This window comes from Meriones unguiculatus, chromosome X (genome assembly GCF_030254825.1).
Source record: "Meriones unguiculatus strain TT.TT164.6M chromosome X, Bangor_MerUng_6.1, whole genome shotgun sequence".
Taxonomy (NCBI): Eukaryota; Metazoa; Chordata; class Mammalia; order Rodentia; family Muridae; genus Meriones; species Meriones unguiculatus.
In genome coordinates, this window is record NC_083369.1 from 90,207,009 (window position 1) to 90,234,194 (window position 27,186).

A 27,186-nucleotide genomic window follows, 5' to 3' on the forward strand; every position below is an offset into this window, starting at 1 on the left:
TTATAGAACACAGGACCACTATCCCTGGGATGGCCCAGCCATCAATCATTAATTGAAAAAAATGCCTTACAGCTGGATCTCATGGAGGCAGCTCCTCAACTGTAGCTCCTTCCTCTCTGATGACTCCAGCTTGTGTCAAGTTGACACAAAACTGGCCAATACGTATGTGAACAAATGCACACACGAGTACAGTATAACATGTAGAAAAGAGATCAAGAAAGGCTAAATGTTAGGTGATGAGTGATGAGGATGGACTGAATCTGAGTAGTGGACATGAGTGAAAGACATATGAATCTAATCCTTCTTCTAGTTCTGATGATAGCATGGATTTCTTTTTGTTTTCATAATGGATAAGTGATTTAACATATATTTGGCAGTGAAAGTAAAAAATCCAATGTGAAGCTCTACAGATTCTGTTCTGAATGCTACGCTAGCTGTATAGAAGTTCATTGAGTTGTAGTCTTTTGGTCTGGTTATTTTCAGTATATAACTTGTAACCTTTTTAAAAATATACATATTTTTTGAGACAGGGCTTCTTTGTGAAACCTCGGTTTTCCTAGACTCACTCTGTAGACCATGCTGGACACAAACTCACAGACATCCACCTGCTCTGCCTCCTGAGTTCTGGAGTTACAGGTGTGCACCACCACACCTAACACTTGTAACCTTTTCTAAATAATACATTTCAAATAAAAAAAATGTAAAGTAAGGCAATCCAATTGGGCCTTTTGATCACCTTGTTAGGAGAGCATCCCTCAGAAAAGCTGATTCGCCTGTAGACCCTATATTAAAAGGCACAGCTTTCTTGCTTCCTTTTTTTCCATGCCCTTTCTTCCACCAGGTGTCAAGCTTTGTAGCTTCTTTGCCCTGTTGTCATTTAAACTTTAATAAAATGATCTTTAAACTTCTTTCTGGATCCATTTAAAGGTTATTTTGTTAAAGATTCTGAGAACTCACAAAAGGAAACCACTATTTTCTGCTGACATATGACTTCTGAATATTTATGATATGAAATATTCACAATACTTCAGATTTCTTTCTATAGACTAATTGTATGGAACGAACCTAGATGCTCAGTAAAGGATGATTAATTAACCTGACCTGATTGGGAGAAGCAGAGGAAATTTCAAGCTGAGCAAATTGTAAAAGATTTATTAGTTTTATTTATGTGTGTGTATATCTGTGTATGCCATAAGAGTGCAAGTGCCCACAGAGGCCAGAGGAGGAGGATGGACCTTTGGAAGCTGGAGTTGTGAGCCACCTGTTTTGTGTGCTGGGATCTGATTACAGGTCCTGGGGAAGACAAACAAATCATCTTAACCACTGAGCCGCCTCTCCAGTCCTTCAAGCTAAAATTTTTGTTTGTTTTTTGAGATAGGGTTTTTCTGTGCATCCCTGGCTCTTCTGGAACTCTCTTGGTAGACCAGGCTAGCCTCAAAGTCACAGGGATCCATTTGCTTTGGCCTACCAAGTGCTGGGATTAAAGGCGTGGTGCCACCACTGATAGGTGCTGAATTTTTGAAGCTCAGTTTCTTCCTCTGTAAAATGGAGTTGGTAACTGTACCTACTTCATGGGGTTGTTGGGATGCCAGCCTGGTCTACAGAGTGAGTTCCAGGACAGCCAGAGCTGTCCAGAGAAACGTTGTCATAAACAAAACAAAACAAACAAACAAACAAACAAAAAGAGAGATTGGATGAAAAGATGAAAATGACTGAGATATATTGTGATCAGGCTTGGGTAAGAGAAGCAGAAGGCCAGGACCTGGGAGTCAGAGGGGTAGCGGGGGGGGGTGAGAAGTGCTGGGAGGAACCACAGGCATTACTGAGACTTATCCTGGGTTAGAGACCTGACAGAGACAACATGCATAAATTGTCTGTCTCAGCATTCTGAACTTTTAAATTCACTGTCTCCTCAATCGATAGGTACTAATTTGACAATATTAATTTTTTTCCTGCTTCTGAAAAAAGTTCACATTTCTTTCATAAATCTGTGGCTATTAAATTCAGTCTGTTAGAGGCACACTGGTCCCTCATTAATGTTGGAGTGGGAAACAAGATTTAGCATCTCATAGCTATCTTCTTTACTTTTTTAAAGTTAAGTCCTGAACAGGGTGGCTTTGGGACATTGTTTTTGAGCAACAATCTGGGAGTAAAGGAACAAGGCTTTAGAGTATGAGCTACAACTGGGACTTTAGTCACACAATCAGACAGCCTACTTTATTCAGGAAACTTTTAAAGCTAAATCCAGCAATGCCGGGCATTATCCAGGAGTTGAAGTTCCAGCAAAGACCAGGCTCAGCCTCTCGCTCTAAACACAAAAGGAAGCATTGACTATGTAGGGAACTATGTCTCCATGGGAGCAAAAGGGGTTAAACGTGAGAAAGCGCTACCAAGCTACGCGCAGGCGCTCAATATTCCCGTGCTTGAACTTCCGTCGGAAGTTCCGCCTCTATTTCTGCCTGCTCCAATCTGAGCTGCGTGATCGGGTTGCGTGCGCTCTTCGTAGCCTTACCCGGAAGCTTATGTCTCAAGCGAGGAGCGCGAAGGTGCGACTATGAAGTAAGGATTTAGTTTTCTGAGGGAGAAGGGAGAGGGGACTGCGGATGGCCACCCACAAGGGCGGTGACCGGTTCTAGCCTGGGTGGTCGGGCCTTCGAAGCATCGGGGCGGGAGAGGATCCCTATCTAGAACTCAGGCTGTGAGGAAACGTACTTAACGTCTTCCCCTTCTCCCGCGCAGCCCTTTAACTAAGGTGAAGCTGATCAACGAACTGAATGAGCGAGAGGTTCAACTTGGGGTGGCAGAAAAGGTGTCTTGGCACTCGGAATACAAGGACAGCGCCTGGATCTTTCTTGGTGAGGTCCACGTTTTTCTCTAGCAGTTCCTTTCAGAGGCTACCTCTATCTCGCCCCCCCATCCCCAGTTCTCCCGGTATTTAGCGCCCCTGGTCGTCACTTTTGAACACGCTCATCACCCCACACTCTTGTAGCTAGTCTGCCCACAGCTCCATTTTCATTTGCCTTCTGTGATAGCCAGTGCCTCTTAGAATTGGTATTTACCATTCATTGTGGGAAAAATCTTGCCATCTGGCTGTTTGAAGACTGTTAACTCCACAATCAACCCATTAGGACGCCAAAGAAACTGAGGTGCAGACAGGTCAATAGGCATTCTTAAGGTCACATGCTGTAGCCCTCAAAACCATGGGGCTCTTGCTCAAAGTCATGTCTCCTAACCGCCTTTCCTCAAAATTTTCTCATATACTGTATTGTTAGGTACCTGGACAAACATTAGCTGGGTTCCTCACTCAAAAATCTGCCTTACTCTTGCTTAATGTTTTTTCCCCCGAGACAGGATTTCACTGTGTAACAGCCTTGGCTGTCCTGGAAGTCTCTGTACAGCAGGCTGGCCTTGAACTCACAGAGTCCCTGCCCCTCCTTCCCAAGTGCTGGTATCAAAGGCATGCGCCACCACCGACTGGTTCTCCTGCTTAAAAATTTAAAATGCCACCTGAAAAGGTGGAGTTATCTGGGCTTTGTTGTTTGTTAAGGGAAACCTACTTCCCCTGGTGAAAAAATACAGTGTGTGTTCCGCCCGTTGCCCTAGGTGGTTGCCGGGCATTTTAAGCAAACCTAATTATTACATAGTAGTGTGCCCTTCCTTAAGACTTAAAACCAGCAGGGCTTTAAAATCATCTATCTTGCCAGGAGGCACCGGTCAGGAAAGCTCATTCACCTGAACTCATGCTAAGGACACAGGAGGAATGTGATCCCCTTAGTGAAATAATGTCCTTACGCACCCCAGTTCTAACTCATCCCCCCACATACCCTTTTTATCCTTTCTCTGAGTACTGTTTGAAATCCTGAGCATGCTTGCCGTAACACTGTGGACTTTCTTATTTCAAATCTAAGGGTTCTCCTGTTCCCTTGCATCTGCTTCTCAGCCTCCATTTCTGAGCAATGCCCTGACCCAGTAGGCATGGCTGTATATTTCTGCATCTCATTCAGCTCCTTCCTCCCAGTAGCTGGGGGAATTTATAACTTGATTTCACTTCCTCTCTCTCTCAAATGCTAATAAAATGGACCTCAATCTTCCTTCTTAGTCTTTTCTAATTTTTTTTTATTATTAAGACTAAGAACCTACAATGGGGAACTCTTGATACCCTGGTAGCAATATTATTACCCTGCATTCCCTTTATGTCACAACCAGTGTTTCTGCAGTTTGACTTTTGAAAGAGACTATTCCACTAAGGTGTTGTATTGGTATAGGTATAGGTATTGTATTGTAGGTATTATATGCATAGTTTTTATTTTGTCTCTGAACATTCGTGTGAGGTAAATATGCTAATGTCACCTTTTTCCACAAGAGAGAAAAAACATGGAGGGGAAATTATTTCCTGTGAAATGCTTAACAGTTTCTTATAATTCTTAGTTTACATGTAGGTGCAAGTAATGATAGAAGTTTTGAACTCAATGTTTGTGAAATCTGAGTTTAGTGCAGGAACTTATCTGCTTTATAGGATGTTGGATGTGAGGATTGAATGATAAGATCAGTTTGGTAAGTGGTGACCCCAGCCTTTCCAATCAGTTAATTACTTTGTTGTTTTGAGACAGACAGAGTTTCAGTCTGGAATTCATTGTGCATACCAGGCCTGACTTCAAGTTGCAGAGAGCTGAGAGTTAATTATTTTTCTTCTGGACTACTGTCCACTTACCCACTTTGTCATTGATAACACTGGTTTTTGTGAGCTCGAGCTTATTTAATCTGGATTTCCCTTGCCTAGCCTAGTGCATAGTGTGCACTAGCCACTTGATTACTGTTTGTTGATCTGGAGCATGCTTTGTCTTCTTCTAGGAGGGCTTCCGTATGAATTGACAGAAGGAGACATCATCTGTGTCTTCTCACAGTAAGTCCTCTGTCATTTCCCACCTCCTGGCTGCATAGAGTAGTTTGCTTTCATATTGTAGTTTTGTAACACCATCAAGGCATTTCAAACTGGGTGTGGGCTGTGCACCTGTAACGCCAGTAGCCAAGAGGCTGAGGGAGGAGGATCACTTGAGGCCAACCTAGGCTACATAATGCATTCCAGGTCAGCCTGCACTGCAGAGAGAGACCTTGTCGAAAAGGCTACCAAAGCCATTTTTAATTGTAGGCTGAATGACATCCCTGCATGGCAAGGGCTAGAGCCTGATTAGTCCCAGGATACCTAAGGATCCAGAGCATTACCACGTGGGGGATCCTAGAGCTTGGATCATTTGAGAAGCTGTCTGAGGGATTTTAGTCCATTGCTTCCAAGTGTGTACTAAGCCTTTGTTCAGCATGGGCTTGCTTGCATTGGAACAGACTGAATTCCCAGGTAGGTGCAGTGTTGCCCCATCTCTTGGGTCCTGAAAACTGGGGGTCATCTATGATCCTGTGCGTGCTGTGTGGCATTGTAGGATTAGAACAAGCACTGGAAAATTAGGCCAAACAGACATGGGATTAGCCTGCTTGATCAGCATTGCTGAATTGCTTTCTGAAGTGGTTTTACTAATTTCCACTTTCACTGGAATGCCTATTTATCCATTTTTTTCTTTCAAGACAGGGTTTCACTGTGTAGCCCTGGCTGTCCAAATTCTCAGAGATCTGCTTGCCTCTGTCTCCCAAGTGCTGGGATTAAAGGCATGTGCTGCCACTACCGCCCAGCTCAAATCTTGATCAACGTTATCTTACTCTGTAGTAGGGGGTTAAACGTGTTTTTGTTGGGATTATATTAAATTTTTTATTAACATGCAGGGAGATTTTTGACATCTTTCTGGTAGTGAGTCATACTATGTAAGAAAAAGACTGTATTTTTTTTAACACTTTCGTTTATGTCTTTTGGAGATTAAGAAAGTTCTTCATGTAGGCTGTGTGTAGTGCTTGGTTATGAGGCATATTTCTAAGTACTTTATCTTTTTTGTTGGTATTATAAAGGTAATTTCCCTCCCATCATATCTTCTGATTATTGTTTGTAAATGAAGAGTGACTTTCAACTCTATCCTTAACTTTTACTGAATTGTTATACTCTTTAATTTTTTCATTGTTATTTCTGCTGTTTAATTTTCTCTATACTCTATTGTCTTTAATCTGCAAATAGAGATACTTTTACTTTTCCATTCTTGTATCTGTTTTATGTAATTGTATTAGGTATACCTTAACTGTATTGTCAAATATTTCCCAACCTTAGCTTAATCACAGTTACTACTTTGCATTGAGTAAGATTTTAGTGTTTGGATTGGTATATATCTATATATATCTAGATATCTATATAAATATAATCATGTAACATATATATATATAAAATCATGTAAATTATGTATCAAATCCAGGTTTATTTTTATGACTATTTAAATTTATAAAGATTTGTTTGGAATTGGTTTCATTAGAAGTAAGGTAGACTCTATTTTATCTTCAATTAATTTCTGCTTTGATCTTTCTTAAAGTCTGTCTTTATTAGGTTTGTTTTATTTTATATTCTTTCTATTTAAATTTTGTAAGGGTATAGAGTTTCTTGAGTATAGCTGGCTAAGTTACATCCTACAAATTCTTATGTATTTAAAATTTTTTTTTGTTAGTTTCTGAGAGGTATACCCTTGACATTTTAAATTTTGTTTCATTTTTCTTTTATTGAATTATTTACTAAGAGAATAGGTCTTAAGTTCTAGTTAGCAGGCTTTTTTATTAGCAGATTTTTAAAATATATTTTTTAATTTTTAAATTTTTTATTAATTATTTTTTACAATTTATTAACTTTGTATCCCAGCTGTGGCCTTCTCCCTTATCTCCTCCCATTCCCTCCCTCCCTCCCTTTTCCTCCTATGCCCCTCTTCTAGTCCACTGATAGTGGAGGTCCTCCTCCCCTTCTATCTGACCCTAGCCTATCAGGTCTCATCAGGACTGGCTGCATTGTCTTCCTCTGTGGCCTGGCAAAGCTGCATCCCCCAGGGGGAGGTGATCAGAGAGCCTGCCACTGAGTTCGTGACAGAGAAAGCCCCTGGTTTCCTTACTAGGAAATCCACTTGGAGACTGATTCTACGAGTTCATCTGTTGCAAGGGTTCTAGGTTAACTCCATGCATGGTCTTTGGTGGGCACAGTGCATGGAATGTTATGAAAGAAGGGGGAGATAGAATGACCTAGAGAAGATAGGAGCTCCAAAAGGAGACCAACAGAGCCAAAAACAAAAACAAAAAACCCCTTCATCCTTGGTATTTTTTTAAAAAATTATGTGTATTGGTGTTTTGCTTGCATGTATGCCTGTACCATGCAAGTGCCTCGGCACAAAATAGAACAAGGCACTGGATTACCTGGCATTGGAATGACTAATGGTTGTGAGCCTCCATGTAGGTGCTGGAAATTGAACCTGGGTCCTTGGGAAGAGCAGCCAATGGTCTTAACCGTTGAATCATCTCTCTAGTTCCAGTAGCAAGCTTTTGTTTAAAATATAAATATTATTTCTAGTTTTATCACACTGATTGTTGAATATATGCTGTAGATTTTAGAGTTCATTTTAACTAATTTAACTTTTTATTTTCAGCCTACTATGTCATCTTTTTCAATGTCTCCTGTACAGACTCTATTACTTGAATTTTCTTTGATCATTCAGTATGAAAGTTGTTACATTTTAAGTGAATAATGCATTTTTAAAATAAACAGATACGGGGAGATTGTCAACATTAATCTTGTGAGAAACAGTAAGACTGGGAAATCCAAAGGATTCTGTTTCCTGTGCTATGAAGATCAGAGGAGCACAGTTCTGGCTGTTGACAATTTCAATGGGATTAAGGTAAATGTGTTTACTGTGCAAGATTTGCCTGGAGTTTTCCTGTCTCTGTGTTAGGCTTCTTCTTTTTTTCCCTGCTATGTACAGCTGCAGGAAGAGCACACTTAGTGGTCAGCTGGATATATTGTGGGTGTTGTAGAAGTGCTTAGGCACACTGGATAGGGAATGATTCCAGGAAACTCTTTTTGGCTCATGCCCCAGTCTGGACGTCTTCCTTTTTCCTAAGTGTTATCGAACTGTTGTTCGAGAAACATGGGTACTGTGCTCCCTTATTCTGGGGGATGTTTTCCGTCTGTTCTAGTACATTAGAGAATGAAGGGACTGAAACACTGCTCTTGGATATTGAGCTGTTCTAGGGAATGGTGGGCTCCATCAGAACCATATATATCTGGTATATGATTCCAGTGACTTAATATATTGGCGCCTAGTAATTCTCTAGTTAAAAATCCGGTGACCAATTCTATAAAAATAAGCCATTCTGAAATTTTAAGAGAGTGGCACTCAGAAAAATTCATCATCAAAGGAAAATTGCTTTTTCAAAAAAAATGAGAAATAGAATAAATTGCTGAAGCTTCTCAGGCTTAAAGGTACAAGTAAAAATGTACTCTTGTAATAGAATAGTAAAATTAAAGGTTTCAGATATTACCTGTTCAATAAGTGTATCTGCTTGAATCTTAAGGTGAAGTAGTGAAACTTAAGTTCTCAGATTTTACCTGTACAATAAGTGCATCTGCTTGCTAATAAAGGAGATACTTTTATAAAGCATAAGAGTAATTTTATTGTGTTCACCTGGAAAACTATAGCTTATAGTCCAATAGTCAGTGGGAACTGAAAGTTCCCCTATGGTAGGAGTAGAAAAGGGTATGTGAGCTCAAGAAAAAGAAGTAGGGCTAGGAATATAGCTCAGTGATAAGAGTGCTTCCTTGTCATAATTGAGACCCTGAGTTCAATACCACCATCATAACAACAAAAGAGTTTCATTCCCTTGGTCTTATTTTGCCTCCTGGTTACTTTGTTGAAAAGTTGCTGTAGCAGTATATTTCATATTTCTAGTCCTTATGCTCTTCTAGGGCATGCTTTTTTCTTGTGAAATGCTGTGTATAACTACTTTGTATGTATGTGCACATATTCATGTGTGTGCATGTATAGGTGGAGGCCAGAGAACAGCCTCAGGTGAGTCATCATTCCTTAGGATCTGTCTACCTTCTCCTCCTCCTTCCTCCTCTTTCTCCTCCACCTTTTCTTTTTTTCGAGACAGGTTTCTCTGTGTAGCCCTGGCTATCTTGGAATTAGTTCTGTAGATGATGCTGCCCTCAAACTCACAAGAGATTCTCCTGCTTCTGTGATTAACCATCACCACCTGGCTCCTCCTTATTTTCCCCCTGCCTCTTCTTTTTTTTTCCTTCCTTCCTTCCTTGCTTCCTTCTTTCCCTCCCTCTCTCTTCCTCCATCTCTCCCTTCCTCCCTCACTCCTTCCTGCCCTCCCTCCTTCCCTCCTTTCTTGGAACTTGTCAAGTAGTCTACCTTGTTTCTCCAGTGAGCTCCTGGTCTTTCTATCTCTGCCTCCCAGTGTTGGAATTACAAGTGTGTGCTGCCACATGGAGATTATTTGGGTTCTTGGGATTAGCCTGAGCTTCTTATTTTTACAAGGCAAGAGCTTTACGAACTGTGGTGTTTCCCTATCCCTATAGACAATCAGGTGTGCTTTAAATACTAAATTCTCATAGGTTTTCTTGGTGGTGTGATTTAGAGCCATGCTGAGTGTTTTATTAAGTTCATGACATATGCAGGACATGAAGAGATTTGCTTGGTACCTGTAATATATTGAGAGTAGGGGGCTGTGTGCACAGTTGCCCCAGAGAGCTCACCTGCCCCATGCCCCATTCAGCTACCCTGAGTGCCTTTTATTAATATTTGCTACATATGCTCTAACATACCAGTTGAGTATGTCTTCTTTAATGATTTATTTATGCAAGACAATGAGTATGATTCAAACCTTGATTCTCTGTAGTTTGTTCAATAGTGTGATGCAGGGGCTGTCTTGGCTGAAATATTTCCTGTCTTGCTTAGATCAAAGGAAGAACTATCCGTGTGGACCATGTGTCACACTACCGGGCTCCCCAGGAATCAGAAGATGTGGATGATGTGACCAGAGAGCTCCAGGAGAAGGGCTGTGGGCCTAATACACCTCCATCAAGTTCGCCTGAGGGCTCTGAAGATGAAGATGTCATACCCACAAAAAAGCACAAAAAAGGTGTGTTGTTTTAAACAAAATCTCAAATGTTTGATTTTACCAGTAAAGATTTGGGAGCCAGATGCTGGGGTGAAAGCCTGCTAGCTCAGAGAACCAGAGAAAGTACCCAGCTAACCTACCAAAAGAGGAAAGCTCCTTCCCCAAGTGTCTGAGAACCTTTTCCACTCCCCACCCCCAAACTGAAGGTGCCTCCCTTCTACTTCCTGTGTGTCTCCCTATCCATCTGTCCTTCTGACTTCTTACTCTCTGTGCTTTTTTTCGTATGTTCATTTCCTGTTATCTGGTTGCTTGTTCCCCCTTTTGACCTGGGGTTAATTTCTTTTAATCTTGCTTACAGTACTCAACCAGAGAGCTCTTGGATTAAAGGAGTGTGCTAGGGCTGAGCCACACTACAACTAGAAACAGGTTGTTTCAATAAACAACACAATCTTAGGGTTCACAGTATGAGCAAATATTCTGCAATAAAGGTGGAATGTTAAAACTCAGGAGAGGAGTGGGTAGTCTTAGTGTCTTCTTTTCCAAGCATGCACAGATAGTCAATAATCCACTCATTAGTGTAAAAGGCGAAGAGGTGAGATTCCTTACTTAACTGAGAAAGCAGAAGTGTCTGAGGAAGGAAGGCTAGTGGTGTGGGCATAACTGGTGTCTTCCTTAATATGCTGGTCCTAACTTTTCCGTATCTCAAAAAATATAGCCCTTTTGAACAGGGTTGTCTTGAACAACTTGACCTATTAGGAGTAACAGGTATCCAGTTTGATTCTTGAAGACATTTTTCAGGAGACATAACTTGTGACTGCATCATCCTGCTGCTGTGGATGTTTATCACACATAACATTTTGGAATGTCTCAATTTGATGTGATCTACTGAGAAGAAACACATATTTTAAAGAGATTTCTGTGTGTGTGCTTTCTTTTTCTTATCTTCCCCAGACCCAGACAAAAAAGAGAGAAAGAAAGAAAAAGAGAAGATTGAATGCAAGGTACAAGCAGAGCTGCCATCCTGTTCTTTGTCCTCCAGAAGCAAGACAGTCAAGGAAAAGGATGACCATGGCCCAGAGAAGCACAACAGCAAGAGTTCAGACAGAGTGCAGAAGTCTGATGATAGAGAGGTGAAGAGGAATCATTCAGACTACTTTGATGTCAGGATTTCCTTCCAGGGTAGAGCAGAGAACCCTGAGTGGGAACCAAAGAAAGAGAAACCCAAGCATGAGCATAAGTCCTCAAGCAGGAGGGAGGAAGAAGAAGAAAAGAGCAGAGATAAGGATAGAAAGAAGAGCTCAGGAATGCATTCCAGCAAGCACGATGGGCATTCTGAAAGTCGGAATCATAGGAGTAGAAGTAGGATTCTGGATAAGTCCCATTGTCATATAAAGCATAGACACTCTTGGGATTGGGAGTCCTTCCGTGTCAGTGACGGGAGACATTATTGAATCCTGTTTCAACTGCCCAGTTTTTTGAAAATGAATTTTGTTCCATAAATATCAAATTCTCTTTGTTGTTATTTTTATACATCAAGTTCTGAGGGCTGAATTTGTTCAATCCCTTGTATGACAGAGTTGTTGGGGAAACTACAGTTAGATATCTTAGAAACAACAACAAAAAACCTAACAAACATGATCCACTGTCCCTGGGAAAATATTTGGTACTGAACAAAGTATGTGCCTAAAATTTGGTTATAGATTTGGCCTTTACCTACCAACCTCTGATCTGTAATGAGATTTCTAGAAAAGGCAAAACGTAAGCAATGGTGGATATCTAGTGTTCATGCTAGATATTCCGAGGCCTGCACTGTAGTACCTTAGCAGATGGCAGTTACAGCTTTAGAGACGAGTGGCTTAGGGCATTTGGAGAGCTTAATATGGATATGATAGGATTCTTAAGACCAGCTGGTTCCTTCCCCTTTAAGTTTCTTTTTGCAGGGTTAGAAGCCAGGACTGGGCATGCTGGACAAGTCCTCTATTAATCAGACATATCCTAGCTCCCGTTTTTAGTTTTAGATGGTTACATATATGTCTATGTATTTTTTCTTTGTAATTTATTTGTTTTTATTGAGATGAAATTCATATAAAATAAAGTTAACCATTCTAAATAATTCAGTGGCATTTGGTCCACTCCTTGTTGGACTTACAACATTTTCATGTAGTTCTAACTCGTTTATGCCTTTCTCTACTCTTACTTGTTTGTCCCTGGCAAGGAAAATAGGCTTTTGCTTCTGTGGATTCACCTATTTGTTACTTTCCTCATTTCTGTGGCAAACTTTCAAAATGTCTGATGAAAGCAGCTTAAAGAAGGGTTTATTTTCTTGTGTTTATATGCTTGTGTTCATGCAGGTGTAGAGGCTCTTGATCAACTTTTTTTCTAAGATTTATTTATTATTTATACAATGTTCTGCCTTCACACCAGAAGAGGGACCATATCTCACTGCAGATGGTTATGAGCCACCATGTGGTTGCTGGGAATTGAACTTAAAAACTTTGGAAGAACAGTCAGTTTTCTTAACCTTTAAGCCATCTCTCTAGACCTCTTGATCAACTTTTGAGTGTCTGTCCCTTTCTACTTTTCTTTTGAGACAGGATCTCTCACTTCCCTGAGAGCTAGATATCTGGGCTAGACTGGCTTAGCTAGCTGGTATCCTTGGGATCTGCTTGCCTTGTTTACTCACCCAGCAGTAGGGTTACAGGCATGTAGGTGCTGGGAATCCAAACTCTAGTCTTCCATGTTTGTTCAGCAAAGGCTTTACCTACTCATTTTCCCAGCCCTTTTACCTTACAGTGTGAGGGGATACTGTCCTTCATGGGGAGGAAGTCATGTAGCCAGAGCCTGAGTTACATGTAGCCTTATTGTGTACTCAGCAGAGAGAAGTGAATGTTTATGCTCAGCCACTTTCTCATTCTCCTTTTTATCCAGTTCATGATTTCAGCCCATGAAATCCATGGTGCCACCCACAATGAGGGTGGGTCGTTCCTCTTAAAACTCTGTGGATTATCATAGACGCCCAGAGGAGTGTCTCCTATGTTGAGAATGAAGATGAAATATAACATGCTTTGGGTATTTCCTTTAAGTGAAATTATACCAGATTGGCCTTTTGTGTCTCCCTTTTTTAACCTAGTGTGTTTTCAAAGCTGACACTGTAGCATGTTTGTATTTCTTCACTTTTCATAGATGTCTAATAATGAGCAGATACGTGCTTTTGGTTCATGGATGGACATTTGGTTCTTTTTTACTGTTTGGCTAATGATTGAGCTTTTGGGGCTTCCAGATGTACAAGGTTTCCTTGTGGCCTTCTCAAGTCACTGCTCTGCTGAGATGGGAAGTTGTCATCTCCATTGCCTATGTATACCTGATTAGAAGTTCCTTTCTCTAAAAAAATTTTAAGATTGAAAATACAGTGACATCATTTCTGCTACTCTCCCCATCACATCCCATGCACACTCAAATTCATAACCCTTTATTTAATTATTACTGTTACATATAAATATGTGAATAATTATATAAATACAACCTGTTGAGTCTGTTTAGTGTATGTACATATTTTAGGGCTGACCACTTGGAACTCTTCCTTGGGGTAGATTAATTTTTCCCGTAGCTCTTCATGTAGACCTTGGGGCCTTTGAGATTTCCCCCATCCACATGGGCAAGTCAACTGATGTCACTTCTCAGGTCTCATTTTAACAGCCATATTGCTGAGATTTCATGAATGTCACTTCCCTGACATATCTAGAAGACATACTCTTGCAGCAGACTTCCTAATCCTCTGGCTCTTAGAATCTTCCCACCCCTTCTGTGATGCTTCCAGAGCTTTAGGTATAGGGATGTGTCGTAGATGTATATTAATTAGGAATGGGCACCCCATTGTCAATTGTTTCCTGCATTTTGAGTAGTTACTACTTTCTCTAACTGTGTCTTGTGGAAAGAAGCTTCCTTGATGAGGGTTGAGAGTTATACTCATTGATGGGTATAGAGTTTTTAGAATGCAATTAAGAATTACTCTGGTTGAGGAAAGTGATAGTAGTAGGTTCTCTAAGGTCCATGACCTCTTAGCCATGAATGACTGACTAGGTTTATAGTACCAGGCATGATTTCCCTCCTTTAAATGGACCTATGTCTGATTAGAGAGCTGTCGGTTACCATGAAGATAAGAGTGCCACCACTGCACTTTTAGGGATAACTGGCCCTACTGATCATTGTTGTTAATTGTAGGTGTCACAGAGCATAGGATTGCTTCCTCCCTTGGCATCTTGCTTATACCTTTTGCTATAATTCAATCTAGTTCCCAGGGAGGACACTTTCAGGTCAGTCTAGCTCAAATCCTCTTGTGTTCTGTGTCCAAAGTGGGTGGTGCCTTCAGCAGTAGAGACTGACTTTCAGTTTTAGGGAGACAGCCAAGGGCAACAGCAATTACCTATATTGTTTGGGCTCCCATGACCAACTGGAACAGAGATTTCTCATGGCTGATACTGGGATTTTATTAGTCTACGTGTACTGGCAGTTTCGTGTGTCAAGTTGATATATGTTAGAGCTGTCAGAGAAGAGGGAGGCTCAGTTGAGGAAATGCCTCCATCAGATCCAGCAAAAGACATTTTCTCAATTTGTTATCAGTGGGGGAGGGCCTAGCTCATGGTAGGTGGTGCCACCCCTGAGCTGGTAGTCCTGGGTTCTATCAGAAAGCAGGCTGAGCAAGCCATGGGAAGCAAGCCAGTAAGCAGCACCCCTCCAAGGGCTTTGTGTCAGCTCCTTCCTCCAGGTTTCTGTCCTGCTTGAGTTCCTGTCCTGACTTCCCCCAGTTATGGACTATGATCTAGAAGTGTAAGCTGAATAAACCGTTTCTTCCCCAAGTTGCTTTTTGGTCAACGAAACTGGTGTTTCGTCACAGCAGTAGAAACCCTACTTTTTAAATGTTTTTTTTTTCTTTTATTGAAAATAGAGATGGGGAAGGACACTTCATACTCATCAAGGGAAAATTCCACCAGGAAGATGTCACAATCCTGAACTTCTATGCCCCAAATACAAGGGCACTCACATTTGTAAAAGAAACATTAATAAAACTTAAACCACACATAGAGCCTCACACATTAATAGTGGGAGACTTCAACACCCTACTCTCAACAAAGGACAGGTCAACAAAACAGAAATTAAACAATGTTTCTAACAGAGGTCATGAATCAAATGGACCTAACAGCCATCTATAGAACCTTTCACCCAAGCACAAAAGAATTTACCTTCTTCTCAGCACCTCATGGAATCTCCAAAAGAGACCATGAGGTTGGTCACAAAGTGAGTCTCAACAGATACAAGAAGATTGAAATAATCCCATGAATCCTATCTGACCACCATGGGCTAAAGCTGGAACTTAACAACAACAGAAATAGCAAAAAAAAAAAAAAAACAAAAAAAAAAAACACACACATGGAAACTGAACAACTTGCTACTAAATGAAAGCTGGGTCAGGAAAGAAATAAAGTCTTCCTAGAATTCAATGAAAATGAAGGCACAACATACCCAAACTTATGGGACACAATGAAAGCTGTGCTAAGAGGAAAGTTCATAGCACTAAGTGCCTTCAAGAAGAAATTCGAGATGTCTCATTCAAGCAAGTTAATGGCTCACCTAAAAGCCCTAGGGAAAAAAAAAGAAGCAGACACATCAAAAAGAAGTAGATGGCTGGAAATAAACTCAGTGCTGAAATCTATAAAATTAAAAACAAAAGAATCAATGAAACCAAAGGCTGGTTCTATGAGAAAATCAACAAGATAGACAAACCCTTAGCCAAACTAACTAAAAGGCAGAAAGACACCATCCAAATCAACAAAATCAGAAATGAAAAGGAGGATGTAAGAACAGACTCTGAGGAAACCCAAACAATCATTAGGATTTACTTCAAAAGCCTATATGCCACAAAATTTGAAAATCTAAATGAAATGGATAATTTTCTTGATTGATTCCACTTACCAAAGCTGAATCAAGACCAGGTAAATCAATTAAATAGTCCTCTATCCCCTAAGGAAATAGAAGCAGTCAATCAAAAGTCTCCCATCCAGAAAAAGCCCAGGACCAGATGGTTTCAGTGCAGAATTCGACCAGACCTTCAAAGAAGAGCTAACTCCAGTTCTCTTCAAATTATTCCACAAAATAGAAACAGAAGGAACACTACCAAACTCATTCTACGAAGCCACAGTCACCTTAGTATCTCAAACCTCACAAAGACCCAACAAAGAAAGAGAATTTCAGGCTAATCTCCCTCATGAACATTGATGCAAAAGTACTCAACAAGATACTTGCAAATCGAATATAGGAACACATCAAAGATATCATCCACTATGACCAAGTAGGCTTCATCCCAGGTATGCAGGGATGGTTCAGTATACAGAAGTCCAACAATGTGTTCCTCTATATTAACAAACTGAAAGAAAAAAAAAAACACATGATAAACTTCTTAGATGCTGAAAATCATTTGACAAAATGCAACATCCATTCATGTTTAAAGTATTGGAGAGATCATGGATACAAGGCACATATCTAAACATAGTAAAGGCAATACACAGCAAGCCTATAGCCAACATCAAACTCAATGGAGAGAAACTCAGTTCAATCCCACTGAAACAAGGGACAAGGCAAGGCTGCCCACTCTCTCCATATCTCTTCAACATAGTTCTGCAAGTCCTTGCTAGAGCAATAAGACAGTTGAAGGAGATCAAGGGGATACAAATCAGAAAGGAAGAAGTCAAAGTATCACTATTTGCAGATGATGTGATAATATACCTGAGTGACCCCAAGAATTCTACCAGGGAACTCCTACAGCTGATAAACACCTTCAGCAAAGTGGCTGGATACAAAATTAAGTAAAAAAAAAAAAAAAATCAGTAGCCCCTCCTGTATACAAAAGACTAAAGGGCTGAGAAAGAAATCAGGGAAACAACACCCTTTACAATAGACACAAAAGACATAAAGTACATTGCTGTGACCCTAACCAAGGAAGTCAAAGACTTGTATGAAAAAAATTTCAAGTCTCTGAAGAAAGAAATAGAAGATATCAGAAGATACTCATGGCTTGGCAGGATTAACATAGTAAAAATAAAAATGGCCATCTTACCAAAAGCAATCTACAGATTCAATGCAGATCCCATCAAATTACCAACACAATTCTTTACAGACCTTGAAAGAAAAATTCTCAAGTTCACATGGAATAACCAGAACCCCAGACATATTAAAACAATCCTCTCCAATAAAAGGTCTTCTGGAGGTATCTTCATCCCTGATCTCAAGCTGTACTATAGAGTAACAGTAATAAAAACTGCATGGTTTTGGCATAGAAACAGAATGGTGGATCAATGTAACTGAATAGAAGACCCAGAAATAAGCCCACACACTTATGGATACCTGATCTTTGCAAAGATGCCAAAACCATACAATGGAAAAAAGATAGCATCTTCAACAAATGGTGCTGGTCTAACTGTATGTCTACATGTAGAAAAATACAAATAGATCCATATTTATCACCCTGCACAAAACTAAAGTCCAAGTGAATCAAAGACCTCAAGATAAAACCAGACACATTAAATCGGTTAGAAGAAAAAGTGGGGAAGATCCTTGAACTCATTGGCACAGGAGACAACTTCCTGAACAGAACACCAATAGCACAGGCTCTGAGAGCAACAATCAATAAATGGGACCTCATGAAACTGAAAAGCTTCTGTAAAGCAAAGGACACTGTCATCAAAACAAAACGACTGCCTACCAATTGGGAAAGAATCTTCATCAACCCTTTATCTGCCAGAGGGCTAATATCCAGTATATATAAAGAACTAAAGAAGTTGAAAAGCAACAAATCAAGTAATCCAATTAAAAAATAGGGAAGAGAGCTAAACAGAGAATTCTAAATAGAGGAATATCGAATAGTAGAGAAACACTGAAAGAAATGCTCAGTGTCCTTAGCCATCAGGGAAATGGAAATCAAAATGACCCTGAGATTTCACCTTACACCCATCAGAATGGCTAAGATGAAAAACTCAAGTGACAACACATGCTGGAAAAGTTGTGGAGAAAGGGGAACCCTTCTCCACTGCTGGTGGGAATGTAAACTAGTACAATCACTCTGGAAATGAATCTGGCGCTTTCTCAGACAACTAGGAATAACGCTTCCTCAAGATCCAGCTATACCACTCCTAGGCATATATTCAAAAGAGGCTCAAGTACCCAATAATGACATTTGTTCAACCATGTTTGTAGCAGCCTTATTTGTAATAGCCAGAAGCTGGAAAAACCCCAGATGCCCTTCAACTGAGGAATGGATATAGAATCGTACATCTACACAATGGAATATTACTCAGAAATAAAAACAAGGAAATCATGAAATTTGCAGGTAAATGGTGGGAATGGGAAAAGATCATCCTGAATGAGGTATCCCAGAAGCAGAAAGACACACACGGTATATACTCACTCATATAGACATATAATATAGGATAAACCTACTAAAATCTGTACACCTAAAGAAACTAATCAAGAGGGAGGACTCTGGCTAAAATGCTCAATCCCCATCCAGAAAGGCAAAGAGGATGGACATCAGAAGGAGAAAACAGGGAACAAATTAGGAGCCTGCCACGGAGAGCCTCTGAAAGGCTCTGCCCTGCAGACTATCAAAGCAGATGCTGAGACTTATGGCCAATCTTTGGGTAGAGTGCAGGGAATCTTATGAAAGAAGTGGTTAATAGTAAGATCTGGAGAGGACAGGAGCTCCACAAGGAGAACAACAGAACTAAAAAATTTGAGCACAGGGGTCTTTCCTGAGACTGATACTCCAAGTACCATGCATGGAGATAACCTAGAACTCCTGCACAGATGTAGCCTATGGAAGTTTAGTGTCCAAGTGGGTTACATAGTAAGGTAAAAGGGACTGTTTCTGACATGAGCTGATTGGCATGCTCTTTGATCATCTCACCCTGAGGTGGGAGCAGCCTTACCAGGCCACAGAGGAAGAATGCAGCCACTCCTGATGAGCCCTAATAGACTAGGATCAGAAGGAAGGAAAAGAAGAGCTCCCCTATCAGTTGACTTGGGGAGGGGCATGCGTGGCGAAGGGGAAGGAAGCGAGGGTTTGGGAGGGGAGGGGGGATTGAGATACAGGGGGGATACAAAGTGAGTAAAGTGTAATTAATAAAAAATTTAAAAAAACAAAAACAAAGAAACAAACCAAACAAAAAGAAACAGACCCATGTACTGAAAAACAGTAAGAATTGGTATACAGGAAAGTCTGTAGGGAGGAAAGGAAAGGAAGAAATGTGTAATTATATGACATTCTCAAAAAATAAATTATTTGTTTAAAAAAAAGAAAATAGGTTTTTATTCTAATATATATTTTGATTATGGTCTCTGTTCCTTCTACTCTTAGTTCCTCCCCCTATCCCCTCCCATCTGAATCCACTACCTTCTTGTCTCTCTGTATAAAATAAAAAGGAATTTAAAGGATAATAATAACATAAAACATAATAAGAATAAGGAAAAATTACATGTTGGTGTTGGACAAAACGAATAGAAGGAAAAGAGTTTAAGAGAAGGCAAAAGAAACAGACACATTCATTTTCACATTCAGAAATCCCACAAAAAATGCTAAACTGGAAACTGTAACACACACACAAAGGACCTGGTGCAGACCCGTGCAGGCCCTGTGCATGCTGCCTCACTCAGTCTCTGCGTTCATTTGATCTTCGGTCAGGGTTGTTTAGAGGACCTTGTTTTCTTGGTGTCCTGCATCCCCTCTGGCTCTTATACTATTTCATCCTCCTCTTTCACAGGGTTCCCTGAACCCTGAGGGTGTTGTGGGGTATCCATCAGGGAAGACTGCTCAGACATGGGTTTAAGCTACTAGAAAGTCTCTATTAGCTAGCCAGGGTCTACACTGGGTAGTCAGGATCCATCACATTGTAGCACTGAACCTTCTTCAGGGTGAGCTTTTAAGTAAAATAACCATATTCTGGGTCGACATAATAATTCAGTTAACAAGAACAGTTAACCAGAAGAGGAACTACAGAATCCAAAAACCAAGGTCAGGACATTTAGACTCTTTTCCAGAACTATGGACTTTGGTAGATTAGGTCTTTGCTTTTATTTTGGTAGGTGGTGCTGTCTACATGCTGAGTTTTATAGCCTGCATGGTGCTTCCATCATGGAGTCAGTTGTGCTAAGGTCTGGGGCCTTGTTACTTTCCACGCTGGTCTTAGTAAATGAGTCAGATTGTGAATTTATCCCACTCTAAAGAGGTGTAGTTGGTCCTCAGGACCATTAATTGTACTCAACCGATACATAATTGGTCATATAGTTTCAGATGGGCCCCACTGTTAATCCAATAAGAATTAAGGGCCTAGACAGTGCTGAGAGCAGCATAGCTTGAAAACAGCATAGCAAGAAAACAGACTGGCATCAATTATTTGATTCATGTCATTGCCTCTTTCACTTATTGAGGTTTTCCCTAACCATTGCAAGATTTTTTCTAATTACTCCTGATCAATTAGCATAATAACGGGTTTCTCTTAAAGCCATGCACAATTTCCTTTATCTCATGAGAATTAAGTCTAAGCCTCTCCAAAATTGTAGTGCCACTTCTGCAAGGGAATCTAACTGTTGTTTTAACTCAGAAATGGAAATTTTAATACCCCTAGGTCCTGTCTACTTAGTTTGGAAAGCAGCAGAAGAGGCACATTTAAAAATTTATTTATTTATCCACTTTACATCTCTACTGTAGCCCCCTCTCCTCCCGGTCCCACCCTCCCACCCTCTTCTGCCTTTCCCCCATCCCCTTCTCAGAAAAGGGAACTACCCCCCCACCTGGGTACATCAAGTCACATCAGGGCTAAGCATATCCTAGAAGAGGTCATTTAGTCAAACCACTACTAGTACATGCCCACCAAGTAAGTGTCAGGGGCTCGGTAATACTGCCCATTGCCCAGATGAGTTAACCCATAAGGTAGAACAGGAGGCACCAGACCAAGGGGAAGTGCCTAGATGGTGCACGCCTGTAATTCCAGCACTCTGGGAGGCAGAGGCAGGCAGACCTCTGAGTTCAAGGCTAGCCTGGTCTACAAAGTGAACCTGGGACAGCCAAGGCTACACAGAGTAACGCCTGTCTCAAGACAAAAGAAAAAGAAAAAATGGTTTTGTCTAATAGGCAGTTTCCAGCCATTTTTAAGTCCTCTAATATTAACTTGGGCTGTCCCTAGTCACATTCAATGGACTGACAGTCTGGTCCATTCCTAACCATATGTTTGGCCACCGGTGGTCTAAGCATAACCAGCAATCATTGCTGATTCTGGCTGGGAATGATTAACCGCATTCCCAGGGTCTCTTCATTTGGCTTAGAGTCTGATTCCACAGGCTTTTGCCTGTTTTCCAAAGGCTATCTTTCTAATGGATTTTTAGATTTTTAATTTGATGGCTATTGGATATTTTCCTATTGTACATTTCTTGGGGGGGGGTTGTCTTTATGTATATTCATTTGTGTGTTTTCAGGAAGCCTCTGTTTTATAACCCCAATTTTTTGCAGTGGAAGCTCCCTTGTTCCTGGTAACTAGGGACCCAGCCACAGGGCATTTATACTCTGCATTCCTTTCTCAGAAGCAAAACTTCGTATCTTTCCTTTCTCCAATATAACCAGACAATTAAAATGGGCATCAGTAAGTAAAGGTCAGGATGGAATATGGGTTCCTGGTCTACAGCCACATTAGCTATCATCTCCTCTATATCTGTCTCTTCTGAGTTCCCAGGTCCAGTCCTGAGGGCAGTGGGAGTTGGCCTATGACCATATATTTATACCAGACATAAGACTCAGGAGAAGGTCAGAAGGGCAGAGTGAAAGGGCCTGGGACTCAGCAACATCTTAATTTCAATGGGTCTGTTTAAGACCCATTTGGCTGTGTCTGTGGCTTCTGCTTTTTTGACCTGGGTGTGGTGGATCCATAATGTAATATCAGCTATCCTCACAGCCGTAGGAATGCAGACTCACTGTGTGGCATCGTTCCCAAGTTGGTTTCAGTGCCCCTTTGGCTACCTGCTCAACCAACACAGTATCATTGGACTCAAAGAAGGGGAAACAAGGTAGACTCAGGTCAGTTGGGTCTTTAATATATTCCAAGGAATAGCCTTTATTGGAGGACTGGAGGGCCTGTATGACTTGAGAAAGGACCAGTCAGTGCTGGTCTGGGAAAACCAGAGTTTTCCCAACTGCTGGTCTCAGCTGGGAAGGAGTGGTGTAGGTCATTGGGTATTGTTTAGTCTGTAGAGGTTAGCTGAACTGTTTAGTTGAACAATTACGGGAACTTGGTATTGGGCCAGTCCTGGGGTTTGGTTTCTGCCTGTACCCCAAGGGATCTTTGTTGTCAGGCTGAGAGACAGTCTTTTGATTGGAGGCAATACTTTAAGCTAGAAAGTAGTCTTCTAACAGAGGGTAAAACACCAACATTTTTTTTCTGGATACCTGTAAATCTGACTGAGCCTCATCATCAGAGTAGGTGACAGTACCTTTCAGTTTATACAAAAGATCTTGTCCCAGTCAGTGCTCTGGTTTTAAAGATGGTTTAAGTTATCTCCAGCAACTTAGACTTACATATACCTTGAATTTTTTTTTCTAGGTTTTACAGCTTTTTTTTTTTCCTTCTAATATCTCAGGCCAGTTGGGTGACAAAATAAAATTTTTAGCAGCCATCTTCAATCCTTCTAAAAAGGACCTAGTGACCTAGTCTCCTTCGTCCTTGGTCTAGGCTGCATTGCCCAGAAGTGATTCTATTCCTAAATCCCTCTGCCAGGCTGAGAGTTTTTTTTTTTTTTTCAGAGAATGTTTGGTTTGAGTTTTCCAATTATATGAATCATTGGTTGACAAGATGACATAAATTCTGAAAGGGGAAGGAATGGAACTCCTCTTTTCCCCGTCCCTGGGACTGCTTAGAGAAGACACGGAGCTCTTTCCCTTTCCCTGTGTGCATTCAGCTTAGATTGCAGGTGGCACTGGATGAGGGACTTAGTCCCTCCCTTACTTGACACAGGGATGACCCAAGACTGTGAGAAGGAGCCAAGGGACGAACAAAATAAAAACAACGTTTGCAGTGTAGAGGCCTGTTTGAGGCTCAGGCAGCCTCTTATCAGTGGGCCCCTGTAACATCAAAAACGAAGTTACATACCTCTAGTGTACAATGGCACAGAATACCATTCGTATTCCTAATGGGAGGAATCGGTGCATACCAAGGAAAGATTGGATCTGAGACAGACAAAACCCTACCAGGGATAAAAACACCAAACCCTGCAGCTCCATGTCCAGCATCTGGAGCTTCTGATGGAATCATCTGTACTCCAAAGGAATTGGAGAGCTATTCCTCCAGCTATATGTCCTATAACACATGTAGCCTTTTTTTTTTTTTTTTTTTTTTTTTTTAGTGTGGCTTTATTCTGTGCCTGCAGCTTTTACGGGTAGCTGCCTCATGGTCCTAGCATTCCAAACAACATCTGAAGGTTTCTATTGGAACTTGAGCTTCACTTTAACAACTTCATACACCCTAGACCAGCTGTACTGAGCCTGTGGGTCGTGACCCTGTTGGTGATCAAACAACTCTTTTACGGGGGTCCAATATCAGATATCCTGAATATCAGATATTTACATTTATGATTCATAGCAGTAGCAAAATTACAGTTATGAAGTAGCAACAAAAATAGTTTTATGGTTGGGGGTCACCACAACATGAACTATATTAAAGGGTTGCTGCATTAGGAAGGATGAGAACCACTGATGTAAATTATCCTGCTACCATGCCTCCAAACACCACCACTACATGCCAACAGGTATAGATGTGGGGATCTTGTACTGTGAATGAAGAATCAAGAGTAGAAGGAAAGACTTGTGTGGCAACAACCAAACAAACCAGTGACCCTCTACCTGGTAAGTGAGCAGTTAAACACTGTGAAACCTGGTCCTATTTAGTTATATATGGGGTGCTCTGCAATAGCATGATAAACCTTGAAGTCCAAGACACAAAAATGTGACAGCTTGCTCAGGGTCCCAAGAGACACACATGCTTGTATAAACAAAACTGCATTATTTAATTCAAGACTTTTCCTACTTACCCTTCTTGGTTTACCCTCCCTTGCAGAAGGATTAAGCTTGCATAATCTTCCTGGCTGGCTCTCTACTGATTTCCTTCATGGTTGCTTTCTCTAATCTCTCTCTCTCTCTCATTCTCCATTGCTTGTTGCTTGCTCACTCTCGCTCACTCACTCTAGCTCTCTCCCCTTCCATCCCTTCCTCTCTCCTCCTCTCTTCTCCCCGTCACCACTCTCATTCTCATTCTTAACCTCAATTCCATCTTGATATCTGCTTCTGAGATAATCCAAACTAACACAAATGTTTCCAGTGGTGCAGGACCGTCTAATAAAACAAACCATAGTGAGAGTGGGTTCCTACACATCACTGTGAAGGCATGGATAATTGTAAATGTTGTTTTTATATCCTTCGAAGAGGGGATGAGATGAAAACCATACCCAAGCTTATGATTACATGGCTTGGGCTGAGCTCAGAATGTTTCTAACCATCCCAAGGCTTAGGCCTGAAAACTTCTAGCCTCTGTACAATCTAATCTTCTGCAAGTCTGGAGCTTCAAGCCTTCAGCTTCCAGCCTCCATCTGCTAACCTAATACTAGAATGTTTTCAGTCTCTGACACTGCTGAATAAGCTCACTCTTTGTAGTTCTTTCTGAACTCTGGCTTGCTGGTTCAACGCAGCTGTTCTGGGCTCAAAATTCTTCTTGAAGCTGACTGATTCAAATTGGCTTCTATCCATGTTTCAGTGAATTGCCTTTCCTGGAAAAAAATCCCTCTGCACTGTACAAATTGAATTTCATGAACTGAACTGCACCAAATGGTGCTGTCCTCCTGAACTCTACTGTCTCTATGAACTCCCTGCTCTCTGTTTATGCTGCTCTTAAGTAGATGCTCTTTCCTGTCTTTTCTCATGAGAGTTGGGTATATCCTATCTCTGACTCATTCTGTTAGATCTTCCTCTGATTCATCACTTTGTCTGCCCCTCAAATAGGAGGCATTGTTTGGGATTAAAGGTGTGTGCTAAAGGCATGTCTGTATTGCAGCCAGAGGGATTAAAGGTGTGTTGTGTTTATATTCCAGTCAGAAGGATTAAAGGTATGTATTTTAGCCAGAGGAATTAAAAGCGTGTACTAAGGTATTATCGGTATTCCAGTAAAATTACATAGGACTAGGTCTTTGGGTGTGATCTTTTGCTAGAGCAACCAGTGGAATTAGAATTTCTTTACAGATAACCCCAAAACAGTGTATCAAGCCAACTGTTAAGGATTTCTATAGAGATGACCTAGGAGATGAATGATATTTCTAGTGTATGGAGTTAAACTTGTGAAAAATTTACATGAAATGGGCTTATAAAAAGAATGGAGATGGCTGGAAAACAATGATCACAAGCAGCCCTGTTGATTCAGAAAAGGGTAATAAAAATGGGAAGTGGTTAAAGCATATGTAAAGACTGTCTTTGTGAGTTTCTATGGTACTCAGAGTCCCTTCCCTCCTTCAGTAGAGAAACCAATAACTACAAAAAGAAAAAAAGTACATAATTTCAGAATTTCAGGAAGTCTGAAGGTTCAGTACTTAATGTCTAGTAGATATTCTATGCCAAAATATGGCCACATGACTTTCTGAGGTTGGAATGATCTGATACCCTAAAACATGGAATAGGAAAATGTGGCTAGACAGAACTGAGGGTGATGGTCCTGAAGACATCCTGTTCTTCCCTCAGAAGAGCTAACAGATTCCTCCATACCATAAGATTCTACAGAGGTTGTTTTAGACAATTAGATAATTACCATTCCCCTCAAAGGAGTGGTTAGCAGCCTCTCCTAGTTATTAAGCTGAGAAGGAATACAACATAACCTGGCTGGAGAAGTACTGGGCTAAATAAAGAAAAGCACCAACCCAAAGAGCTTTATCTGCAGGAGGCAAACAAAAGAAAAGAAAACAAGACAAAACCCAAAAAACCTCACTGGGGTTGGATCCTATGGGTGCTATTAATAAATAGGGTGGGAAAAACAAGATTTCAGAGGCTAGGAAGATAGCTTAGTCAATAAGGTGCACGCCACACATGTTAGATCCTCAGAACCTATGTAAAAATTCCAAAAGATATGTGTCTGTGAACCCAAAATTGGGAAGGCAGAGATGGGAGGATTCCTATGGTTGTTGGGCAGTCACCCTGCCCTAGTTATTTTTTTTTTTTTTATTGCTGTAAAGCAATACCATGACCTGGGTAGCTTTAAAAGGAAACATTTGTTATGTCCCTCTTTTCTGATTTTGTTGATTTAGATAGTGTCTCTCTGCCTTTTAGTTAGTTTGGCTAAGGGTTTGTCTATCTTGTTTATTTTCTCAAAGAACCAGCTCTTGGTTTCATTGATTCTTTGAATTTTTCTCTTTGTTTCTAATGTATTGATTGCAGCCCTTAGTTTGGTTATTTCCAGCTGTCTACTCCTCTTGGGTGTGTCTGCTTCCTCTTTTTGTTTTTCTAGTGCTTTCAGGTGTGTCATTAAGTTGCTTGTATGAGATGCCTTGAATTTCTTTATGAATTCACTCAGTGCTATGAACTTTCCTCTTTGCACTGCTTTCATTGTGTCCCATAAGTTAGGGTAAGTACCTTCATTAAGTTCCAGGAAGTCTTTAATTTCCTCCCTGACCCAGTTGTCATTGAGTAGAGAGTGTAGAGTTGTAGTTGTCATTGAGTAGAGAGAGTGTGTAGGCTTTTTGTTATTTCTGTTATTGTTGAGGTCTAGTTTTAGATCATTGTGATATGATATGATTCAAGGGATTATTTCAATCTTCTTGTATCTGTTGAGGCTTCCTTTGTGCCCAACTATATGGTCAATTTTGGAGAAGGTTCCATGAGGTGCAGAGAAGAAGGTATACTCTTTTGTGTTTGGGTGAAAGGTTCTGTAGACATCTGTTAGGTCCATTTGATTTAAGACATCTGTATCATTATTTTTCTGTTTAGCTTCTGTGTCAATGATCTGTCCCTTGGCGAGTGTGGGGTGTTGAAGTTTTCCACTATTAAGGTGCTGGGATCAATGTGTGATTTAAGCTTTAATGTTTGAC

General features: G+C 40.7%; 1 protein-coding gene across 1 annotated transcript; it reads left to right on the forward strand.

Moving 5' to 3' along the window:
* The first annotated feature begins 2,451 nt into the window (after nt 1-2,451).
* On the forward strand, nt 2,452-12,145 carry Rbmx2 (RNA binding motif protein X-linked 2). Its single transcript, XM_060374397.1, has 6 exons — nt 2,452-2,559; nt 2,740-2,855; nt 4,852-4,903; nt 7,673-7,802; nt 9,870-10,053; nt 10,984-12,145. The coding sequence occupies exons 1-6, from the start codon at nt 2,555-2,557 to the stop codon at nt 11,481-11,483; spliced, it is 987 nt and encodes a 328-aa protein (XP_060230380.1). The 5' UTR covers nt 2,452-2,554; the 3' UTR covers nt 11,484-12,145.
* The last annotated feature ends 15,041 nt before the right edge of the window (nt 12,146-27,186 follow it).

What these genes read in the sequence shown, in the direction of transcription:
- Rbmx2 (XM_060374397.1), top strand. An exon ending in ACAATTTCAATGGGATTAAG is followed by an intron (nt 7,803 to 9,869) that starts GTAAATGTGTTT and finishes TGTCTTGCTTAG; the next exon opens with ATCAAAGGAAGAACTATCCG. An exon ending in CACAAAAAAGCACAAAAAAG is followed by an intron (nt 10,054 to 10,983) that starts GTGTGTTGTTTT and finishes TATCTTCCCCAG; the next exon opens with ACCCAGACAAAAAAGAGAGA.